This window comes from Brassica napus, chromosome A7 (genome assembly GCF_020379485.1).
Source record: "Brassica napus cultivar Da-Ae chromosome A7, Da-Ae, whole genome shotgun sequence".
Classification (NCBI taxonomy): domain Eukaryota; kingdom Viridiplantae; phylum Streptophyta; class Magnoliopsida; order Brassicales; family Brassicaceae; genus Brassica; species Brassica napus.
In genome coordinates, this window is record NC_063440.1 from 116,567 (window position 1) to 127,192 (window position 10,626).

General features: G+C 38.9%; 2 protein-coding genes across 3 annotated transcripts; both read left to right on the forward strand.

The window, feature by feature from the left end:
• Positions 1-655: 655 nt before the first annotated feature.
• Positions 656-5,866, forward strand: LOC106354909. The gene is made up of 2 exons (XM_013794950.1): positions 656-2,153; positions 2,409-5,866. Exons 1-2 carry the CDS (start codon positions 656-658, stop codon positions 5,864-5,866), a joined length of 4,956 nt encoding a protein of 1,651 aa, XP_013650404.1.
• Positions 5,867-6,229: 363 nt separating this feature from the next.
• Positions 6,230-8,513, forward strand: LOC106357545 (S-alkyl-thiohydroximate lyase SUR1). Of its 2 annotated transcripts, XR_007315055.1 has the most exons (7): positions 6,240-6,713; positions 6,961-7,300; positions 7,383-7,661; positions 7,755-7,910; positions 7,977-8,070; positions 8,134-8,373; positions 8,426-8,513. XR_007315055.1 is itself a non-coding variant. In XM_048737116.1 (6 exons), exons 1-6 carry the CDS (start codon positions 6,370-6,372, stop codon positions 8,280-8,282), a joined length of 1,362 nt encoding a protein of 453 aa, XP_048593073.1. In that variant the 5' UTR covers positions 6,230-6,369; the 3' UTR covers positions 8,283-8,513. The 2 variants fall into 2 exon arrangements, 1 of the variants encoding a protein (XP_048593073.1); XM_048737116.1 differs by having other exon boundaries at positions 6,230-6,713; positions 8,134-8,513.
• The last annotated feature ends 2,113 nt before the right edge of the window (positions 8,514-10,626 follow it).

The following is a 10,626-nucleotide window of genomic DNA, read 5'->3' on the forward strand; positions in this document are numbered from 1 at the left end:
GCTTGGTCCGTTTTTAATATTAAAACATTTCGACGGAAAAAAAAAGTTAGTGACAAAATCCATATCATTACAAAGAAAAAAAAAGGAAGGAAGGTGAAAAGTCAATAATAACAAAGAGCGAGGAAAAGTAAATAACCAAAGATACTGTAGCAAATTAATGCCAGTAAAAAGAGACACACTCACGACAAGGGACAGAGTTTTAAAAAAGGAAAAGCGATTTCCGGTGGAGAGCCAAAAAAAGGATTGAAAATAATAATGGATCTTTATGGTATTATTATTGTTTTGAGTTTAAGCAGTCCTAAATGGTGAAAGTTGCTTAGGCAACACAAATTGCAGTTATAAACGTCTGATGGAATCATTTGGGATTTTTAGTAGCCAAAACAGAATACAGTTGAGTATTTCAACATGAATTAGATAATTAGCTTCATCTTGAGGCTTGAGCGTCATATTTTTCTCTTATGATATCAAAACACATTTTAAAGTTAGTTGTTGAACCTTGACTCGTGGAAATTTTGGTTCCAAATTGGTGTCAAAACGTATTTGAAAACACTGTTCCAAATCCCTAGTTTCCAAGGTGACAGCGTTCTCAGTCATTTACCGGCGTCATTCGCGGCTCCGGCTTCAGTCATCGTCCGTTAAGTCAGGCTCCGCTACCATGGGGAAGAGCAAGGCTCGTAACAGGTCTTCTCCTCCAAAGCTCCCTTTAGTTGTTGAAGTTCCAGTGTCGACTGAAGCTGATGCAGCTAAAGCAACTGGTTCCACTAAAGATATTCAGAGTTCTTCGGAGGTATCCGCCTCACAAAATACGGCTTCTGAGAGCAAGCTCCAGGACCCGATCTCAGGCCAGAGTTCTGGATCTGAAAAAACAACCACTGTAGCTACAGTGGAAACTGCGAAGGTCCTTACGGTGACTGACCCAGCAACCAACCATACCAGTGACGACAAGGAGGAGGGCGAGATTTCCCCTCTCAATCCCAAAATCGTACCTGCGAAGGAAGCTCCACTCCCTGATAAAACATGGGAACCCGAGCCAACTGGACCCCAAATGGCTTCTACTTCTCCACCTGCAATAGGAGGAGAACAAGGAACCCAGAATTTCACAAAGAAGGACTCCTGGACGGGTTTATTCAAAGGAAACACTAAGAAGCTGCAGAAAAAGGGTGAAAGCTTCATGCTTCCTTCTGGTGAAACTTGTGTTACTATACCCAACTCTGTAATTGAAAAGAACATAAGGTCCTGGGAAAGCTTCATCATAGGCCAGTTCTACTCAGACCCACCATCTCAAGGCACTATCCAGACGATAGTAAATGGAATCTGGAGTAAGCAATTCCGAGACATCACCGTCTCTAAAATGGAAGGCTTTGCTTTCCTCCTCAGAATCCCGAATGCCTCTACTCGTGCTCATGTTCTGAAGCAGTGTCTGTGGCAAATAGAAGGACAAACAGTGTTTGTCGCAAAATGGGAGCCAGGGATTGTTCCAGTAAAGCCTGAGCTAACTTCGGCTCCAATTTGGTTGGAACTTCGTGATGTTCCGCTACAATTCTTCAACGAAGAAGCTCTTGAGCACATTGCTAGTCAGGTTGGAGACCCCAAATTCCTCCACCCCCACACGGCAAATAAAACCAACCTTGAGGTGGCCAAAGTCTTTACCATTATAGACCCTAGAGTGCCATTACCTGAAGCGGTGAACGCCAGATTCGAATCAGGAGAGATAAGGCGGATTCGGGTGTCAAGCCCTTGGATGCCTCCGGTGTGCTCGTTCTGTAAAGAAGTTGGCCACTCATTGAAGCGTTGCAAGAAAGCTCCAATCACGTGTAAATTTTGCAAATCAACTGGTCATCTCCAATCTGATTGTACTCGGGCAAAAGGCAAGTCATCATCTCAGCCAGCTAACAATCAGAGATTTGCGACTCCCTCTAAAGAAGCCAAGGAATCGTCACAGGAGGCAAATCATACTCAGCCTCCATCTGTGAAGAAATCTAAAGCTTCTTTTAAAAAAATGGAGAAAGGAGAAACTAGTATAACCCCTGGAACCCGCAACGTGGTTGCTCGTGATCACCATCCTCCAGAACACGCAAACTCAGAAACCTCACCGGCGGAATCGGATTCCTCGGACGTGGACTCATCCGACTCACAGTTTAGCGATGACTCTGGTTTCCAAGATGTAGTTTCTTCACGACAGAAGAAGAAGGAAAGGGGCAGGGGCCCCAAAATCAAGTAATATATATGTGTACAGACTTTTTTGGCTGGAATGTACGTGGTTTTAATAAGGTCGGCCACCGTACGGGTTTTTAAAAAATGGTTCAACCAGCATAGACCGTCTTTTGGGTGTCTTCTTGAGACACATGTACAGCGGACAAAGCAGAATAAGTTTATTACTACTCTTCTCCCTGGTTGGGGTTTTGCAGGAAACTATGAGTTTTCTGACTTGGGAAAAATCTGGATCTTATGGCATCCTACACTTCGAGTCTCGATCATACACAAATCTCTTCAGATGATCACTTGCCTCGTCAAGCATCCGGACTACCTACATCCAGTTATTGTATCTTCAATCTATGCCTCAAATGATGAAGATATAAGAAAAGAGCTTTGGTCTGAGATATCAGACATATCTACCCACTCTGAGGTACATGGGAAAGCATGGGTTCTATTGGGTGACTTCAACCAAGTGCTTAAGCCGGACGAGCATTCTAGCCCTCCTACTCTCAATGTTGATAGAAAAACCAGGGAGTTTCAGGAATGTTTAGCAGACAATGCTTTATCGGATCTCAACTACACTGGCCCTACTTTCTCCTGGTGGAACAGTCAGAAAGCAAACCCAATAGGAAAGAAGCTCGACCGCATTCTGGTGAATGATCAATGGCATGTTCATTTCCCTTCTTCCCGTGGAGTCTTTGGACCTCAACAATTCTCAGATCATGCATCTATGTCGGTTATTCTTCAATCTGACAAGGTCAAACATCGCATCCCCTTCAGGTTCTTCAACTTCCTTCTCCTGGACAGTGAACTCCTACCTATGATCGCCTGGCTTTGGTTCTCAACTAATATCGTCGGATCTGAAATGTTTCGAGTCTCTAAAAAGCTTAAAGCTCTTAAAAACCCGATAAGATATTTCAACAGAGACCGCTACTCCAACCTGGAGAAGCGGGCAGAAGAAGCTCAAGCCAATCTAAACCTGATTCAGCATAACCTCCTTTCAGACCCGACGCCGGCGATAGCGGAAGCAGAGGCTGATGCCCAAAGAAAGCTCGGTATCCTCCTTAAAGCGGAGCAAGCATTCTTATTTCAGAGGACAAATATATCATGGCTGCAAGTTGGTGACTGTGGCTCTCATTATTTCCACAAACTGATGGCAACAAGGCGCTCACAGAACCATATCCACCTTCTGCTTGGGCCGTCTGGTGAAAGATTCGAAACTCGAGATGCTATCCATGCTCACTGTCTTGCTCATTTCACGGAATTTCTTGGTACCTCTGCCACGCAGCCGTCTTTTGATCCCCAAGATATCTCTCTACTGCTGAACTACAACTGCTCAGACAACCAGAGGAAAAAACTGCAAGAGGATTTCTCAGAACAAGAAATAAAAGATGCCTTCTTCTCCTTGCCACGGAACAAATCATGTGGTCCGGATGGATTTTCTTCAGAATTCTTTATTGGCTGCTGGTCAATTATAGGTCCGGAGATCATATCTGCTGTCAAAGAATTCTTCAGGGAAGGCAAGCTATTGAGACAGTGGAACTCAACAATGCTGGTACTCATCCCAAAAATCAGGAATGCTTCAACGATAGGTGACTTTCGACCGATATCTTGCCTCAACACCTTATATAAATTCATCTCTCGACTGTTAACGGGCAGACTGAAGGAGGCTCTTATACCAGTTATCTCACATGCCCAATCAGCGTTCATGCCTGGTAGGCTCTTGACTGAGAACGTTTTGCTTGCTACGGAGCTAGTCCAAGGTTACAAACGGAAAAATATATCTTCCCGCGCCATGCTAAAGGTAGATCTCCGTAAAGCATTTGACTCTATAAGATGGAACTTCGTAATTGCGTCTCTTCAGGCTCTGGGAATGCCTCTGCGATTTGTGAACTGGATCTCTGAATGCATTACCTCAGCCTCTTTCACGATCTGTGTAAATGGAGAATCAGGTGGATATTTTAAAAGTACGCGAGGACTGAGGCAAGGTGATCCCCTATCACCTTACCTCTTTGTTTTGGTAATGGAGGTGTTCTCTCGACTTCTTAAGTCTCGCTATGACTCGGGGTACATTCAGTATCATCCTAATGCGGAACCGGTGGACATCTCGCATCTAATGTTCGCAGACGATGTGATGGTTTTCTATGACGGCAGTTCCTCCTCGCTTCATGGTATCTCTGAAACTCTCGACGACTTTGCGACTTGGTCTGGGCTTGAAATTAATCAGAATAAATCAGAGCTCTTCATTGCTGGCCTCAGCCCTCAAGACACTATCACCACCATGAGTTATGGATTCCCCATTGGTTTGCTGCCTATACGGTATCTGGGTCTTCCGCTGATGCACCGTAGGCTGAGAATATCTGAATACTCCATGTTACTAGACCAAATCTCCAGAAGCTTTAATGCGTGGTCGGCGAGAAATCTTTCCTTCGCAGGAAGATTGGTTCTTATAAAATCTGTCATCTCTGGAACTGTGGTTTTCTGGATGACAACTTTCATTCTACCAAAGGGGTGTATCAAAAAGATTGAATCTCTTTGCTCAAAGTTCCTATGGTCAGGCCAAATTGAAAGTCCTGCATTCACAAAGATCTCTTGGGCTGCTTGTTGTCTGCCGAAACGTGAAGGTGGTCTTGGTCTACGTCGCTACGAAACATGGAACAAGACTCTATGCCTACGCCTTTTCTGGCTCCTTTTTGCAGAGGGAGGATCGCTATGGGTAGCGTGGCACAAACACCACCATCTCTGCAGCGAGAGTTTCTGGTCTTTATCAGACCATGCAAAGGATTCATGGCATTGGAAGTCCCTTCTTAAGCTCAGACAGCTTGCTAGACCTTTCATCAGTTGTACTGTCCTTAATGGAAGCAAAGCAAGTTTTTGGTTCGATACCTGGACGTCGTTGGGACCCTTGATAGATGTGCTTGGTCCTGCGGGACCTCGAGCTCTGCGAATTCCCCTTCAAGCCAAAGTATTGAAGGCTACAAGAGGTAATGTATGGAATCTCCCTTCACCTAGATCAGAGATGGAAGTGGTTCTTCATGCCTATCTGACCACTGTTCCGGTTCCCTCGGGTGAACTCGAAGCCGACTTCTACTCATGGACAATCGAAGGGGTGAAATCTGAGTATTTCTCCTCAGCTAAAACATGGAGGATTATCAGAGAAAAACAACCAACCAGAAGTTGGTTCAAGGCGGTATGGTTCAAAGGTAACACACCAAAGCATGCCTTCCACATGTGGGTTGCTGTACATGACAGACTACCGACGCGTAACAGACTGGCAGCATGGGGAATGCTCACACCTACTTCATGTTGTCTCTGTTCGCTTTCAGATGAATCAAGGGACCATCTCTTCATCGAGTGTCCTTTTAGCAAGGATATTTGGAGAAGGATGCTCCAAAAACTGTTTCCAACGTCACCAATGTTTGACTCATGGGCGCAGATGTTGAATTGGCCGTCACTGGCTCCTAATCAGTCTATGCGAACATTACGTGGCATTGCGGTCCAGGTCATCATCTACAACCTTTGGACTGAAAGGAACAATAGAGTCTTCAGGAACCAGATGTTAACTGCTTCTGAACTCTTTAAGATTGTGGACAGAACTGTGAGAAATACAATCTCTGCTCGCAAGACCAGAAAGTACTTCAAGAACCTGATGGTAGTTTGGTTGGTTTAACCAACTAATATCACCCTGTGTAACTCTTCGATTGTTGGCATGTTTTTTCTCTGTTTTTGCCTTGCCAAACAAACTCTAGTTTCAATAATTCCTATTGTAAGCTTCTTTCATATATATGATATTCAAAGTTGAGCAAAAAAAAAACGTATTTGAAAATGAACTGAACCCGTCAAATTCCCGGTTCATTACTGGGTTTGGTTTAACTTACCAACAAGGCCAGGCCCAAGTACAAACTCTACAACAATATCGATTGCCGATTGATTTATTTGTTTTAGGCACGTGGTTTTTGTTTGGGTTAAGCTGTTAGGTCTCACCAAGATTTTATAAACACGTTCCACAATTCAACCTTTGATATAAGTCCGTATTCAACATTCCCAGCCCTTTGAAATTTCATCAGTTACAGTTTTTCTTCCGCATTTTAATTTAATTTAATTTTATTTTTGGGTCTTCTTATAGAGGCCAGTCACAAACCAACCGAACACAAGCACAAAGGAATAGAGAAGATGAGCGAAGAAGAAGCACACGCCAACCTTGCGGTTCCCGCGTTTCGAACTGAGAAAGTGGCCAAAACGCAAACGCAGAATGGCCACGGTACTGTTTGGCGGTTCGGTGGAGCTGATAAGGCCGCGAAAGCCGCGACCGTAACGCTGAGAGGTGTTATTTACATGCTCTTCGACAACTGCAGCAAAGACGTCAATAAGACTGTCTTGCCCCTCGGCCACGGAGATCCTTCTGTCTATCCTTGCTTCCGCACCTGTATCGAGGCCGAAGACGCCGTCGTCAACGTCCTCCGCTCCGGCAAAAGCAATTCTTACTGTCCCGGAGCTGGAATTCTCCCGGCCAGAAGGTATTTAATTATATTATTATTCTCGATCTTCCATTTTGAATCAATTTTGATCCGATTCGAGCTTCAGCTTATCTACTACTGACTCTACCCACTCAGACAGAACACAACAACACTGTCGTGTACTGTATAATTTTGAAATTGACTTTTCAGACCCTATAATTTTAGTTTTCTTATAAATAGACTCCATAGCTTTTCCTTTTAAATGCATTAGATCGATGTGAACTATTTTTGTTTTTTGTGGGAACAGAGCCGTCGCCGATTATCTGAACCGAGATCTTCCGAACAAACTAACGCCGGACGACATCTTCCTGACCGCTGGATGCAACCAAGGGATAGAGCTGGTGTTCGAATCGCTGGCTCGACCAAACGCAAACATATTGCTCCCACGTCCCGGTTTCCCTCACTACGACGCTCGCGCTGTCTACAGTGGTCTCGAGATCCGCAAGTTCGATCTTCTCCCCGACAGAGAATGGGAGATCGATCTCGAAGGCGTCGAAGCCGTTGCAGACGAGAACACTGTGGCCATTGTTGTGATCAACCCAAACAACCCATGTGGAAACGTCTACTCTCACGACCATCTCCACAAGGTAAAGCTTGAATCTTTGAGTCCTTTCCACGCAGCTAATTAAAAGCTTGAACATTTTTATTTTATTTTATTTTATTTTATAGGTGGCAGAGACGGCTCGGAAGCTGGGGATAATGGTGATCACAGACGAAGTGTACGACCAGACTATATTCGGAGACAACCCTTTCGTTCCCATGGCCAAGTTCGCATCCATCGTCCCTGTCTTGACCCTGGGAGGCATATCCAAAGGTTGGGTTGTCCCTGGATGGAAGATTGGCTGGATCGCCTTGAATGATCCCGAGGGCGTTTTCGAGTCCACCAAGGTGGTTCAGTCCATCAAGCAGAGTCTAGACATAACTCCTGACCCTTCCACTATCATTCAGGTTTGTGTCTTGCTGCTACTAATGGGATGGCTTGGTTGTTAAGTTAACTAGTCGTCCTTGAATTCATGAATATTATGTTTTTCTTTTTGACAGGCTGCACTTCCTGAGATCCTGGAGAAAGTGGATAAAAACTTCTTTGCAAAGAAGAACAAGATACTCAAACATAATGTCGATTTGGTGTGTGATAGGCTCAAGGATATCCCCTGCGTCGTCTGTCCCAAGAAACCCGAGTCTTGCACTTATCTATTGGTAAGACTTTAGAACCTGATTAATAGATAAAAGCATTCTCCATATTAACACTTTCACTTACTGCAGACGAAGCTTGAGCTGTCATTGTTGGATGACATCAAGGATGACATTGATTTTTGCGTGAAGCTGGCCAGAGAGGAAAACCTCGTGTTTCTACCAGGTAAAGCTAAATAACATGAATCTCGATATGGGATTTGATTCTAATAATAGATTTCATTTGCAGGAGAGGCTCTGGGGTTGAAGAACTGGATGAGGATAACTATCGGAGTGGAAGCTCATATGCTTGAGGATGCACTTGAGAGACTCAAGGGTTTCTGTACACGCCATACCAAGAAGACAGTTACAGAAACTGAGTCACCTTCAAGCGTTTAAAATGAGTCATAGTGTCGGGATAGTGGATATTACATGGATTGTACACGCCCCCAAGCCGTGTGATTGTACGTTCAATGTGCCAGGGGATGTTCTTGTGATATATCTATCATGCCTTTCCATTCCCTTCTGTTTTATTATCTAAACTAAATTTCAAACCAAATAAAAACTCTTGTAAACTTTTCAAATAGCATCAAGGATCCAGTGTCTAGGGCCACAATTATTTACTCCTTATTATTCGCTCTGTACCCTATTTTTCAAGTACTAGTAGTTGTCAAATTGGGCACTAATTAATAGAATTTAAATACTTGCAAATACAAAATAAATAACAAGTAGGAAAAATAATTAGCTACGAGACAAAAAAAAATTGTTGTTGTGAAAAAGATATGATATCGTTATATCCAGAGATTCATCTTTTCATTCTTTTTTTTATATTTATAATATGCACAAATATTTCCTTTATTTTTAACTCTGTGTCTTAGTAAAGTACACAAAATAAACTCTCATTTTCTTTTCTAGTAAATATCTAGTAATATAAAACTTGGTTCTTCAAAGTTGATAATTAACATGATCGCGACACTTAACAATTATATATTTAACATTGTGACATGTGTTAATATATCTCATAATAAAAAATATATATACTAAGGTATTAACAAAAATATTGAATATTATTAAAAATCTAATTATATATATTATTTAATAGTAATTTTTCTTTTTTAATATCCTAATCAAAAGATAATTGCAAAATATTATTTACTAATAATTTTCTTTCTAATATTTTGACAGTTGTTTAAATATATAATGATTAAAAATATATATAATATTTATTATATAAGGTTTTGTTTTTCAAAGTTATTAATTAACATGATCGTAACAAATAAAAATTATATATTTACGATTGTGACATGTGTTAATCTATCTCATATTATATATATACACACTAAGATATTAACAAAAACCAATTTAATTAAAAATCTTATTATATATATTATTTAATAGTAATTTCCCTTTTGTTAAAATCCTAATCAAAAGATTATTTGATAATAATATTTCTACTAATATTGTGACATGTGTTTAAATATATAATGATTAAAAATATATATAATAAAACAATAAAATGAATTTTGAAAAAACTACTTTTAAAAAATATTTAACACTAAAAACGATTTTTAGAAAATATTTAGTAGTAATGTTTATAGAAATTTTCCTTTTTCAAAATCCTAAAAAAATACATTTGAAAACAATTTATTTAATATAATTTTTCTTTTCTAAAATTTTAATGAAAATATAATTATAAAAGATTATATTGAGCCTGGTTCATCAAAATTGCTAATTAACATGATTGTGACACATAATAGTTATATATTTAAAAATGTGATATGTGTTAAACTATATCATAATCAAAAAAAATATACTAAAATAATAATAAATGATTTTTCTTAAAACTTTATTATAAATATTATTATTATTATCATTATTATTATTATTATTTTTCATTATAATTTTTGACTTAAAAGATATGAAAGATAGAGAATTATAAAAGATAAACATTAACTTTTAAGAAAAAAATGTTAAACAAAAACCAATTGTAAAATCCTACAAGTACAATAAATTATTTAGTAAAAACATGAAGAAAAAATAACTTTAAAATAAATAATAATACTTTTTTCGAAGCATAATTAAAAGAAAATTGTAAACGTACTATTATTATTTTCTTATAAGTAAATAACTTACTTTTTTTAATAGATAATTCTATGTTAGAAAATTAAGACAAAAATAGCTACAAATATTTCACATCTATATTTAGGTTTAAGCTTTCACATATTACTTTTAAAAAACACAATAGTATTTACATACACAACTTTTTATTATCTTTATTACATCTTATAAGGCTAGCATAACTTTTAATTTTGATGCTATTTTCTTATATGAATATGTGTGAATATGATAAATATGTGTTTGTATGTATAAGGAAAAATATATAAATAATTAAACAGAATTTTTATATTAAAAATAAAATAATTGTATAAAATCTAAAAGAAATAAAATGATTAATTTCCTTTTTAAAGTCTAAATAAAATAAAAAACGTAAAAGTAATCTTATTTTACTATAATTTACTAACTTTAATTTTTAATAATTTTGTGTTAAAAAATATAAACCAAAATTAACTTCAAATATATGTGTCAATTAAAAAATTAGATTGTGAATGTTTCAATAAAAACTTCTATTATGTGAAAATAATTGTTTTTTCCTAAAATCTTAAATAAATGAGATTTCTAAAAGAAAATTATTTTCTAATCTTAACCAATTAAGAATTTTTTTAAATCGTGACCAGAGAGAATT

Coding starts and splice junctions, on each gene's coding strand:
- LOC106354909 (XM_013794950.1), top strand. CDS start 656: ATGGGGAAGAGCAAGGCTCGTAACAGGTCTTCTCCTCCAAAGCTCCCT. Junction 2,154..2,408: donor ACAGTTTAGCGATGACTCTG/GTTTCCAAGATG, acceptor GGGGTTTTGCAG/GAAACTATGAGTTTTCTGAC.
- LOC106357545 (XM_048737116.1), top strand. CDS start 6,370: ATGAGCGAAGAAGAAGCACACGCCAACCTTGCGGTTCCCGCGTTTCGA. Junction 6,714..6,960: donor GGAATTCTCCCGGCCAGAAG/GTATTTAATTAT, acceptor TTGTGGGAACAG/AGCCGTCGCCGATTATCTGA. Junction 7,301..7,382: donor CTCACGACCATCTCCACAAG/GTAAAGCTTGAA, acceptor TTTATTTTATAG/GTGGCAGAGACGGCTCGGAA.